The sequence below is a fragment of the Bison bison genome, unplaced genomic scaffold (assembly GCF_000754665.1).
Source record: "Bison bison bison isolate TAMUID 2011002044 unplaced genomic scaffold, Bison_UMD1.0 scf7180017864259, whole genome shotgun sequence".
Classification (NCBI taxonomy): domain Eukaryota; kingdom Metazoa; phylum Chordata; class Mammalia; order Artiodactyla; family Bovidae; genus Bison; species Bison bison.
The window spans coordinates 1,961,891-1,975,271 of NW_011494831.1; the positions used below are offsets into that span (position 1 = coordinate 1,961,891).

At 40.2% G+C, this 13,381-nt stretch overlaps 2 protein-coding genes across 3 annotated transcripts in view; one reads left to right on the top strand and one right to left on the bottom strand.

Moving 5' to 3' along the window:
• Positions 1 to 8,078, top strand: part of THBS1 (thrombospondin 1) — a 15,883-nt gene extending 7,805 nt beyond the window's left edge. For both annotated transcript variants that reach the window (XR_825941.1, XM_010847929.1), the window contains exons 13-22: positions 367 to 585; positions 1,066 to 1,173; positions 1,709 to 1,868; positions 2,019 to 2,137; positions 3,732 to 3,966; positions 4,155 to 4,382; positions 4,551 to 4,822; positions 5,238 to 5,335; positions 5,440 to 5,579; positions 5,971 to 8,078. Coding sequence is in view for 1 of the 2 variants with exons in the window: in XM_010847929.1 (XP_010846231.1) it covers positions 367 to 585; positions 1,066 to 1,173; positions 1,709 to 1,868; positions 2,019 to 2,137; positions 3,732 to 3,966; positions 4,155 to 4,382; positions 4,551 to 4,822; positions 5,238 to 5,335; positions 5,440 to 5,579; positions 5,971 to 5,978 (1,587 nt within the window). In the remaining variant the exon portion in view is untranslated. The remainder of the gene's footprint in view (positions 1 to 366; positions 586 to 1,065; positions 1,174 to 1,708; positions 1,869 to 2,018; positions 2,138 to 3,731; positions 3,967 to 4,154; positions 4,383 to 4,550; positions 4,823 to 5,237; positions 5,336 to 5,439; positions 5,580 to 5,970) is intronic.
• Positions 8,079 to 9,883: 1,805 nt separating this feature from the next.
• FSIP1 (fibrous sheath interacting protein 1) overlaps positions 9,884 to 13,381 on the bottom strand; it is a 209,658-nt gene continuing 206,160 nt past the window's right edge. The window contains exon 12 of the mRNA XM_010847930.1: positions 9,884 to 10,687. Within this exon, the coding sequence (XP_010846232.1) occupies positions 10,641 to 10,687 (47 nt within the window). The 3' untranslated portion in view covers positions 9,884 to 10,640. The remainder of the gene's footprint in view (positions 10,688 to 13,381) is intronic.

Sequence of the window (13,381 nt, forward strand, 5' to 3'; positions counted from 1 at the left end):
GGCATGAATGCAGGGAATGTCCTCTCACACCCTTCAGGGAAAGTAGGGAAGGGGGTGAGTGTCAATCTGGCTTTTAGAAACAGGACTAGAAAATGAATTGTTCATCCAGCAGAGAAAATTGGTCCATCACATTTGACCATGCTGCTCTGGAGTGAGTTGTGAGTGGATGGATTTGTAAGTGCCAGGGTGATGTGCAAGTTCAAGGAAAACACACATAAAGCCATGTCAGCCTATAACCTGGCATCGACATTCCCAGGGGAGGATGGGGAGGACTCGCACTCTTCCCATGGATCTCTGTCCAGCTCCCAGTGGGGAGCTGGGGACCCTCCAAGGCTCTGCCTTAACTTGAGAATGTTGTGCCTTCAGGTATGCAAGCCCCGAAACCCCTGCACAGACGGGACACACGACTGCAACAAGAACGCCAAGTGCAACTACCTGGGCCACTACAGCGACCCCATGTACCGCTGCGAGTGCAAGCCTGGCTACGCCGGCAACGGCATCATCTGCGGGGAGGACACAGACCTGGACGGCTGGCCCAATGAGGACCTGCTGTGCGTGGCCAATGCAACTTACCACTGCAGAAAGGTAGCCCGCCCTCACCCGCCTCCAGAAACCGTATCAAGGGGATGAGCTGAGGAATTGCTTAAACTTGGGGAATGGAACTGAAAGATCAAATCATCCAAAGGCAGAGGAACACTAATTCTTATTAAGTCACTTCATGCCAAGAACATGAATGGGACAGGCCCTTTGGGCAATTGTGTTCCACAGTCGATTATGTTGTCCAAAAAAAGTTCATTTCTCTACCAAATGCCAGCAGAGCATGACCCATGTTCCCAGTATATATAAAGTTTAGAACATTTATACAAAGTGTTTGTATGTGTGTGTGTGTGTGTGTGTGTGTGTGTGTATAGATCCTCCAAGCAAACTTTTTTGTCTTCCCATTGAAAATACTTGCTGTCACAAAGTAGCATTCAGTTCTGTCTGCAGTGTTTCGGTGCACACTTTAGTGCATGAGCTGAGCAAAAGGCTTGCAAACTGCAGCTGCAATGTGTCTTCTCTTTCCAGGATAATTGCCCCAACCTTCCCAACTCAGGGCAGGAAGACTATGACAAGGATGGAATCGGCGATGCCTGCGATGATGACGATGACAATGATAAGATTCCAGATGACAGGGTAAAATTGTTTTCCATTCCTCTTTCAGCTTTTGTGTTCAGCAACAGCCTGTAACCCTTAAGATTCAACAAAATTACTGATATCTAGTCATCAGAAATTATTTATTGTGATTCTGTAGTTTTAAGATATAAATGTTGCCAAGAGAATTTTTAAATGAGGGTTTTATTTTTCATCACAGCTTGCCTTTCCCCTAGTTGGAGCAAAAAGTTACTATGTGTGAGCAAATGACACTTTGCTCCCCATATTGGTTTCAAATGTCTTTAGGTCACAGTAAGGTTTTCTCTGCTTGCACCGAGAATAGAGATGTTGAGTTTCTATTTACATCTCACTGACTCATAACCAACAGAAATTCATTTTTCATTCATTATGTCCTGGCTTTTAACTTTTGCAGTCATCATTTTACAGGGGACTTAGTATATCCACCAAGTAGAAAATGACTGTTGCAGATTTTCACAGTTTTATATATATTATGCATGTGATTTGAGGCTAGTTTCATGGACCAAGTTGTACAATGCTCCGCTTCTTCTCTTGGCAGGACAACTGTCCATTCCATTACAACCCAGCCCAGTACGACTATGACAGAGATGACGTGGGAGACCGCTGTGACAACTGCCCCTACAACCACAACCCAGACCAGGCTGACACAGATAACAATGGGGAAGGAGACGCCTGCGCAGCTGACATTGATGGGGACGGTAAGGCACTACCTGATTCCAGCCAGCCCGTAGGCAGCTGTGATGGCATTCAGCTCTCAGCCTTGAACAGCGCTGGCTGTTAGTGTGCAGTCTGGTTGAAACAGCTGAGGCTAAAGATTCCAGCTCTTATCTGTCCCGTGTTCTCTGCAGGTATCCTCAATGAACGGGACAACTGCCAGTATGTCTACAATGTGGACCAGAAAGACACTGACATGGACGGGGTTGGTGATCAGTGTGACAACTGCCCCCTGGAACACAATCCAGACCAGGTACGTAGACTCCTTTCAGAATCTTTCAGTAAACTGTTAGAATATCCCTTTCTAAACCACTTTTAAAAATAGAAGAGTTTAAGTTCAAAAACTTTCACTACCACGGCTATCAGTGATCTCATAGCCAATTACAGCATTTTCATGTGAACAGTTTGCCTGACCTAAGCTCTTTGCAGAGTTCCATAGGTCTTTAGCATGACAGTCTTGTAACTTCAATCTTATCCTCTATAAGAAGCCCACATGATTTGCTCAGTGGAATCTACCATTGTTAAGATAAATTATACAAAGCAGAAATCTGTGACTGACAACTGTACAGAAATATTAATCATGTCTGAAACTAAGAGATGGAAGAAAATATCCCTAAGCAAGATACACAGCCATTTTCATGGCTCATGATATAATCTGACTGCAAGAAAAGAAATCCAGGGATTTCTTTGTCATTCTTCAAGTGTTTTGGCATTGCAAACACATAATTCTGTACCGGTGCTACGGAGTGCTGCAAACAGACATAGCCAGAACAAGTTCCATGTCTGAAGGTGTTTCTTTTCTGGTATAATCGCTCATCATTATTTTCTCGGTGTGAAACTTAGGGCTTTTTTTTTCCCCTAAAAGCCATTATTCTGGAAATTTAGAAACCACCTTTTTATAAATGCAAATATTTTTTAAAAGATTCAAGAAATGATAAAGCCAGCTAATTTCTGGAGGAATCCAGAAACTCTCCTACTATTTGCTCTACGACTTTCTCTAAAACAAAAAGCACCAGGATGAACTGCTTTGGGGAAATAGAGGAAAGCATGAATGATTTGGGATAGCATTCTTGATCAAAAGGCATTGAGGGTTATCTGTTTTGAATTTGAGTCTTACTGTAAATTAAACCTCAGTGCCATTTAACCTCCCTGGATAAGGTGTTGGTTCTTCAGATGATAATAAAATTTATAACAATTCATCATGTAAAAATCTTAATGGCAAAGAGCATAAATACTGGCAAGCAAAATTGTAATTTCTGTATAAATAATCTGTAAGCATTCCATACGTAATGAATAAGGTAAAAAAGGTACTCTGAGAAATATGGTTTTGAAAACAATTAGAATTTTGATTTTACCTGAGCCAACACTGGACAATCCTTTTGGACTAGATGTGTAAAACCAAATACCGAAAAGAGAAGAAAATGATTTATCCCACCATACAGGTTACCCAGTATGTATGAAAAGCAGCGCATGTTGCCATGATTTAATGACCTGGAGTAGAAGTTGACGTGTCAACAATTTCCTAACTGAAAATTTGAATAGAACATAAATTGTACCCAGAGCATTCAATTCATCTATTAAGATATAAGTAGTTAATATGGCATTCTATCCTTAGTGATGAAATGATGCTTTCTATTTAATTTTATTTAGAAAGTTTTCTATTTTAAAAGAACTTTCAAATATCCCTTTAAAAACTGTCTAATACATACAAGGATCAAGAATAAAACATTTAAGATTTGTTGATATAGATGTGAAACCTCACTGGTCTTATCAGACACTGGAGAATCTCCGTAAGTTTTCTTTAGCATCAGCGATTCACATTCCAACTCACCCTCTGGCTCTTTCAGCTCGACTCTGACTCGGACCGCATTGGAGACACCTGTGACAACAATCAGGATATTGATGAAGACGGCCACCAGAACAATCTGGACAACTGTCCCTACGTGCCCAACGCCAACCAGGCTGACCATGACAAGGATGGCAAAGGCGATGCCTGTGACCATGATGACGACAATGATGGCATTCCTGATGACCGGGACAACTGCAGGCTGGTGCCCAATCCTGACCAGAAGGACTCTGATGGTGAGTCACTGGAGCCACCTTTAAAGCGAGTAACTGAAACCATGGCTGTCTGGATTGAGGAAATAAAAACAAAGCTGAATACATTTGAGGATGAAGAGACTGAATGTTAACTTTGACAAGACAGGGAATTTCTAGCACCAGTAATGGTATTTTGGAATTTCACTGAACTCTTGCCTTTCTGCCTTTAGGTGATGGTCGAGGTGATGCTTGCAAAGATGATTTTGACCAGGACAAGGTGCCAGACATTGATGACATCTGTCCCGAAAATGTTGATATCAGTGAGACTGATTTCCGCCGATTCCAGATGATTCCTCTAGATCCCAAAGGGACATCCCAGAATGACCCTAACTGGGTTGTACGCCATCAGGGTAAAGAACTCGTCCAGACTGTCAACTGTGACCCTGGACTTGCTGTAGGTGAGTAGAGAGTTCTTCAAACGAAAGGCCAGTGTGTACAGGGGAAAGAAGCCAATGTAAAAGCAGGCAGTTGCATGTGTCCCCATGTGTGCTAAAAATGGCTGGGAATGTGACAGAGAACCTCCTGAAGGCTGCAGGTTTTAACCTGGGTGTGGCCTCCTCTTCCAGGTTATGACGAATTTAACGCCGTGGACTTCAGTGGCACCTTCTTCATCAACACCGAGAGGGACGACGACTATGCCGGCTTTGTGTTTGGCTACCAGTCCAGCAGCCGCTTCTATGTTGTGATGTGGAAGCAAGTCACTCAGTCCTACTGGGACACCAACCCCACGAGGGCTCAGGGGTACTCTGGACTTTCCGTGAAGGTTGTAAACTCCACCACGGGGCCTGGCGAGCACCTGCGGAATGCCCTGTGGCACACAGGAAACACCTCTGGCCAGGTGAGAACAGCACCCTGCAGGAGGGGAAGGGAGGCTGTGTTTGGCCAAGCCTCCCACCAGGGAGTCTTAGACATCACGTTCCCAGCATCACCAACTGTAGCATTAAGCTCTGCATTGCAAAAACCATCCTAGCGTCTGAGAGGGTAGCTCACTTGAAATCAAAAGGCTCAAACTGTTTGTTTTAGCCTCTTCAAAACAAACAAAAATGTCAACGTCCCTTCTCTTTGCTGATAGCACATTCAAGGTTACATAGCCAATAAAGCCCTTGGGGGAAAAAATCCTACATTGCAGCCCTCTAGTTTAGGTCAACTCAGTACCTTTTCAAGTACCATTTCAGGTACCATTCCATTTCATGGAATCTACCATAACTCTTATAATGAAGCTGTTTCAACCTTTGCTTTTCCTTTTCCTCCAGGTGCGCACACTGTGGCATGACCCTCGTCACATTGGCTGGAAAGATTTCACTGCCTACAGATGGCATCTGAGCCATAGGCCAAAGACAGGTTTCATCAGGTAGGATTGCTCTGATTAAATATCCCTTAAGTCATACTGACAGGCAGGGAGGAGGGGACCAAAGGTAAGGGGTAGCACTGAGGTGATTTCCTTTTTTCCCGCAGAGTGGTAATGTATGAAGGGAAGAAAATCATGGCTGACTCAGGACCCATCTATGACAAAACCTATGCTGGTGGGAGGCTAGGCTTGTTCGTCTTCTCTCAAGAAATGGTGTTCTTCTCCGACCTGAAATATGAATGCAGAGGTAGGAGCAAAATGACAGTGAATATGTAGGTGAAATCCCTAGTTCAGACCAGTATCAAGAACGTCGGTCATGCAAGAGGCTGAGATAAAGGCTGTGTAAGACACAGGGTTGTTTCTATCTTGCTGTTGAAGACACAGTGATAAAAAAATGAAATAATGAAAGCCTTAGAAAGCAGAGCATAAGTTCTGGAAGGTTATGCTATATCAAACACCTCGCAATGGTGTTCAAACACATTAATGTGTAATTTTATAAACTACCAATCTCAAAATATACCTTTGCCATTATAAAAGTAGAGCTGTGCCAAGGTTGTTAATGTATTAGTGGATATTAAGATGACAGTGCCTCAGTGAATTAGTTGATATATTTATGTGTTTATATATTTATTTCACAGACTCCTAATCATCAAACTGTTGATCAAAAGACTGATCATAACCAATGCTGGTATTGCACCTTCTGGAACCATGGGCTTTAGAAAACCCCCAGGATCGCGCCTCGCTGCCTGCCTTTGCTCTCTGCTTGCATGAGTGTGGACTCCTAGAACATGTGACTTGCCTCAAGAAAATGCAATTTTCCAAATCAGACCCTGCATTCAGCCTCTGACTGAGAAGAATCTTCCAAGGAGACAAACAATGACTTTGGTTGGCTTTTGCAAAAGCAAAAGCATCCACATGCTTTGGTTGGAAGGTGCCTGTCCCACTCTGCTTTTGTCAGAGCAGAATGCGACTGTGAGGCCAGCTCTGAGCAGTGGACTCCAAAATGTTTTCAGGCATGTGAGAGAAGGGAGGACTCACTAGAATTGACAAACAAAACCAGCCCTGACCTACTCCCTCTGGAATGGGGGGGGCGGGGGGGCCAAAGCCCAAAGGGGAGGATGCATACCCAAGAGACGATTGTATGAAGAAAATATGGAGGAACTGTTACATTTTTGGTACTAAATCATTTTCAGGGGATTGAAAGACTATTGCTGGATTTCGTGATGCTGACCGGTGTTAGCTGATTAACCCACATAAATAGGCACTTAAATAGGAGCAGGGAAGGAAGGAAAAGACTGGCTTCTGGACTTCCTCCCAGATTTCCACCCCTTAACACATCACCTGTAGTGACCAGAACAGGGAGTCGGAGTTAAACCGACACAAGGCAGGGCCAGCTGCTGCAGCTTGGTTCTATTGAAATTGTCAGTTGTATTCCAGATGTAGCTTCTGCAGATGTAGCAGCAAAATAAGAATACCCACCATCTCAGCGAGCACCAGGCTGTCTCCCAAGGGACGGGCAGCCGTGCTTGTATTTTTATGGTTAGAAAGGCACAAAATTATCAACTAAGACATTCCTTTTTTCTCTTTTTTTCCTGAACATCATGGAGTTTTCCAGTTGTCTCTTTTGGACTGTAGTTTTTAGTGTTTTAAACAAACACTTTACAATGTAAACTATTTATTTTTTACTTATTCTGGGGGATCTGTCTGAAAGACTATTCATGGAACAGGAAGAAGCGTAAGGACTATCCATATCATCTTTGCTACAAGTCATTATGACTGTAAGATTGTAAATACAGATTATTTATTAACTCTGTTCTACCTGGAATCTAGTTTCATATGGAAAGTGTTTGAGAGCAGGTAGTTGAGATTGATCAGCAAATCTTTCACAGGAATGGCACAAGGAAGCCAGCATAGCAAGCTGCTCTTCACCTTGTGCTTAGACTGAATGATTTGGAATTCTTTTTTCCTTTTTTTTTCCCAAGTGGAATTACTTGGTTGTCCATTTGCAAGTGTTTTTAGTTTGCAAAGAAAGCCAAGAGGCCATTAATACTGTCTTATCCCATCCCTTGTGCCTATTTCCAGGGAGATGAAAAGCATCTACATTTATTATTTTTGCCTTTTTCCAAAAGAAAAAAATGACAAAGGTGAAACTTGTATACAAATATTACCTCATTTGTTGTGTGACTGAGTAAAGAATTTTGGGATCAAACAGAAAGAGTTTAAGTGTCTAACAAACTTAAAGCTACTGTAGTACCTAAAAAAAAAAAAAAAAAAAAAATCAATGTTGTACATAGTATAAAAATTCTTTGCAGAAAAGTATTCCCAGTAAGGAAATAGCATTGAAATGTTATATACGTTTTCTGAAAGTTGTTTTTTTCTATCATCTTGTATACCGTTGCTTTATTTTTATAAATTATTTTCTCAATGCCTTTGGAATAGATATCTCAGATTGTGTAGATATGCTATTTAAATAATTTATCAGGAAATACTGCCTGTAGAGTTAGTATTTCTATTTTTATAAAATGTTTGCACACTGAATTGAAGAATTGTTCGTTTTTTGTTTTGTTGATTTGTTTTTTGCTTGTTACCCTCCTCCCTGTTTTTACTATTTGCCAATACTTTTCTAGGAATGTGCTTTTTTGTACACATTTTTATCCATTTTACATTCTAAAGCAGTGTAAGTTGTATATTACTGTTTCTTATGTACAAGGAACAACAATAAATCATATGGAAATTTATATTTATACTTACTGTATCCGTGTTTATTTGATTTCTGGCCTTATGTTATGAGGTATGGGTAAACTGTATCCTTAAGCCAATAGAGCATACACAAAAAGAAATCACAGTTAACAGTAACGTTCACAGTTCCTATACAATTTAAGACGCAGTTGCTTAGATGACGTATTTGCTGGATTTGTGGAATAAAAGAACAAAATAAATTAGCCTATCATACTAAAAACAAGCAATGAGAAATGACCACCCCCACAAGATGTGAGACTCAAAAGGATATAAGTTTATATTTTACTAATGTCACTAAATGTCATTTATCGAATCCTTTTCAAAGCCCAGTTCTGTTCCTGAAAATAAAAAGGAAAACAGGAGTGAAGCACATACTCACAGCTACATCTTCCGACCCATGAATGAGGACACCAGGCTGTGAAGAAGCTTTAGAAATGTCAGTGAAAGACAAAGTGTCCTTGAAAAGCTGGGTCAAATTCTATAGATACCACATTTTGGAGAGTGACTATGCCTTTGGTCAGAAAGACGACTTAAGAGAGGGAGAATTGGGAATAAATCCTAATATATATATACACATACACACACACACACACATATATGTACACACACACATATAAAATATCAACTTATTTTGTGAAGAGAAAGCCAAAGCCTTACAAAAAGCAGAACCTGAGCTTCAGGTGCGCTAACCATGAATGTAGAATACCATCCAATTTTTAGTTTTAAAAAGAATTTTTAAAAATTTTAGAATAAAAATTTTTATGAATAAAGATCTCCCTTTGAGGTCCATTAAACAAAAAGGACAGGCTGAGACAGAATCTTTTTTCCCCTTATTGACTTTTCTCTCTCGTTCTAGAAACATAAATAAGTATAAATTGTATAGTCATATATAAGTATAAATTGCCAAATCACTTTATGGTATCTAGGTGAAGAATCAGGAACTGGAAGGTGTTGGTTATAAACTTTGGAAAACTGATTTGAAAGAAATATTCTTTGAAACATGACACCATTCATTCTCAGAGCAGCTCAGCAGGTGAAGTCTTGGGAGAGAATTCAAATTCACTTTTAAGTAACGAAACAAAAGTAACTGATAGTATCAGGATGGGACAGAAGACACTGGGACCTGGAGCTTTCTGACCAGGAATGCTCCATATGCACTCCAAGACTGACCTTCGAATCATGTTGTACTGAAATAAAGGACTTGTTAAAAATTTAAACTATGCCATCAGGGTGATAGCTCTCTCCTTCTGTAGGAGTTTATTGTCATGCATTTCAGAGTTGGACTGAAGGGCAATAAACTCTAGGTCCTATGGGAATTTACAATAAAGGTGGTGCCAGTAGTTTTCTTGAGGAATCATAAGTAAAAAAAAAAACTCAAATTTTAAGATCCTAAATTTATTCCTGAAATGAGTTAGCTCTTGCTCTTTCATACTTTTTCTCTACCTTTTCTGGGGGCAAACACTCAGGTCTAGAGGGAAACTTAAAATAAAAACACTGCTTTTTAAAGAACATTTTCTTTCTTATCAAGGTAATCTTTCATTTAATTTGGAGCCTATTGAGTATATTATACAAATTCAGCTTGCCAGCTCTTTGTTAGAGGTAGGTACCTTCAGTTTACATGCTATGGAAGGGTCTCATTCCTTTCAAGGGTAAAATTAATTACGTAATCATTCTGCTTTCCTACCCTCTGTTAAACTTTTGTAACATAAAGGTCCACTATGCCCCAAATACCATTTGGAGAAATATACTATAAAGCCATAAACTATCTTCTCGCCATCTATCTCCCTCTCCTCTTCTCTCCCTCCCTCTCCCTCTCTTTTTCTCTCTCTCTCACACACACATACTTATCAATCAAATACCAGAAGCACATGGTTTGGAAAAGACATAAAATGTTGTCATAAATTCAGGTTACTGACTTGTAACTAACAAACCCTCTCTCTTAATATAGTAATACAGCTTTTTTAAAACCAGCTGATCTTTATTTGCTGAATTCTAAAAGGTAAACTCTGAAAGACGATAACAAACTAAACGTCATATATTAAATAATTCAGTCAAACTTCTGCTTATGAAAAGTACCACTACTAATAAGATAGTAAGGATAGCCTAACATTGTTTTGTTGGGAAAATTCATTTCTCTTCACAGCAAGCTATACTTACTTAACAGGCATAGAGAGAAGGAAAGAAAGGAAATCAGGGCAAAACTACAAGTCATGGTCAACAAACCTGTCTAAACCCCAACAAAGTAGTAATATGTAATATCAAATACAAAACAATCATAAAACTTCAACTAGTTTTACCATAGCACACATACATAAAATGTTGGTTTCTATAATGCAATAAAAAACTATTTTCCTGGGAATTTCAATGAGGAAAAACCAGTGAGCAATTTACCACAAGTCTCAAAAAATACCAAAAAAATATGATCCAGAAAGAGAGAATCTAAACATTAAAATCGTCATTTGAGGAATAGTCTCTATAATGCATTCACTGAATTAAAAGAATTTGGAAAAAAATGTGGTTTAACTTAATTTACCAACTCTCCTAAAAGCACAACCCAGCAAGTCAGTGCTTAAGATTCTTTACATTCTTCTGTCACATCTTCAGTCTCCTGTTCATCTGCACATTAAAAAGAATAACCAAATTTGTCAGATACCTGTGCATAATTAAGAAAAATTATCAGCCTATGTTTTATAAACATTAAACCCTTTTACACATAAGACGAGTCACATTCTCATTTAATATTTATTGTACAATCACCACTGTAGAGCAAATATTAAATTTATTTTAGTATTTATTGAATATTAAAATCAATATTCAAAATATCCAAAATCACTGCAGACAGTGATTGCGGTCATGAAATTAAAAGATACTTGCTGACCAACCTAGTCAGCATATTAAAAACCAGAGACATTACTTTGCCAACAAAGGTCCATCTAGTCAAAGCCATGGTTTTTCCAGTAGTCATGTGTGGATGTGAAATCTGGACCATAAAGAAGGCTGAGTGCCAAAGAATGATGCTTTTGAACTGTGGTGCTGGAGAAGAATCTTGAGGAGCAAGATTCTTCAGCAAGGAGATCAAACCAGTCCATCCTAAAGGAAACCAGCCCTGACTGTTCATTGCAAGGACGGATGCTGAAGCTGAAGCTCCAATACTTTGGCCACCTGGTATGAAGAGCTGACTCACTGGAAAAGACCCTGATGTTAGGAAAGACTGAAGGCAGGAGAAGGGGACAACAGAGGACGAGATGGTTGGATGGTATCACTGACTCAAAGAACATGAAGGACCAGGAAGTCTGGTGTGCTGCAGTCCATGGGGTCACAAAGAGTTGGACACGACTGAGCGACTGAACTGAACTGCACAGTCACCACAAGCTGTACACAAAATTTATAAGAAAAAGTGAAAGATAAGGGGCTTGCCTTCACTGAGCTTACAGCTATGGGATAGTTTTTTGGGTTTTGAACTAAAATGGTTATGAATTTGAAGACATACATCAAAATGATTATTATCATTATTATTTGCTTTGTACTAAGATTCCAGGAAGCTGGGTGAAACAAGAAGTAAATGTGACAGTTACAGTAGATAAGAACTGATCGCCCTTCATTTCTTCAATGTTAGAAACAAACTGAGACACTAACTGCAGTGGAATGTAAATATTCTTCTAATATTAGTAAGAAGCTTTTCATATAAGGCAGAATTGACAATAGCACCAAATAAAAGACAATAAAAGAGTATCAGGAGAAACTGGAACCCTCAAACACTGCAGGTGGGAATGTAAAGGAGGCAGCTGACTTGGGGAACGTCTGACAGTTGCTCGAAAGGTTACCATAGACCCAGCAATTCTACTCCTAGGTATGTCCCCTAGAGAAACATGTTTGAGCTCAATCCCTCAGTCATGTCTGACTCTTTGTGACCCCATGGACTATAACCCGCCAGGTTCCTCTGTCCATGGGATTCTTCAAGCAAGAATACTAGAGTGGGTTGCCATTCCCTCCTCCAGGGGATCTTCCTGACCCAGGGATTGAACCCACAATCTCCTGCATCTCCTGCATTGCAGGCAGACTTTTTTTTTTTAACTGATGGCTGAGCCATCACAGAAGCCCCAAATGAAAATATGTATCTACCCAAAAACCTGCACACCATGATTAATAGCAGAATTACATATAACAGCCAAAAAGTTAGAAACAACTCAAATGTCCATCAGCTAATGAATGGATAAGGAGAATGTGGTAAATTCACACAAAAGAATATTATTCAATAATAAAAGAGTAAAGTACTGATACAAGCCACAACACGAATGAATCTTAAAAACATTATAATAAGTAAGGGGTCAGACACAAAAGGCCACATATTATATGATCCCATTGATATGAAGTGTCCAGACTAGGCAAATTCATAGAGTCATAAAGTAGGTTAGTGATCACCTAGGGCTGGGGAAAATGGGCACTGACTGTGAGTGGGTATGGTATTTTTCTCTAGGATAAGGAAAATATTGTAAAATTGATAGTGGTGATGAATGCAAAATTCTGTGAACATTCTAAAACCCACTGAATTGTATGGTATTGTTGAAATGTTACCCCAAAAAGGTTATATCCACATCCTAATCCCTGATACCTATGAAAGTCATCTCACTTGGGAAAAGCATCTTTACAGATATAATTAAGGATCTTGAGATAAGAGCATCCTGGATTATACAAGTGGGACCTATATTAATGAACAAATGTCCTTATAAGAGACAAGCAGAGGGAGATTTGAGACACGTGCAGAGAGAGAATGACAATGTGAAGACAGAGTCAGAGACTGGAGTGATATGGCCACAAAGCGAAGAAGCCAAAGAATGTCAACAGCCTGAGACAGTGGAAGAAGCGAGGAAGCATCCTTCCATAGAGCCTCCAGGCAGAGTGTGGCCTTGCTGACATCTTGACTTCAGACTTCGGCCTCCAGAACTCTGAGACGATAAATTTTTGTTGTGATCATGTGCTGTGGCAACTGTAGGAAATTAATGCAGGTGTTTTGGAGAAGGCAATGGCACCCCACTCCAGTACTCTTGCCTGGAAAATCCCATGGATGGAGGAGCCTGGTGGGCTGCAGTCCATGGGGTCGCTAAGAGTCACGACTGAGCGACTTCACTTTCACTTTTCACTTTCATGCATTGGAGAAGGAAATGGCAACCCACTCCAGTGTTCTTGCCTGGAAAACCCCAGGGACGGGGGAGCCTGGTGGGCTGCCGACTATGGGGTCGCACAGAGTCAGACACGACTGAAGTGACTTAGCAGCAGCAGCAACGCAGGTGTTTAGGGTAGATGTCGATA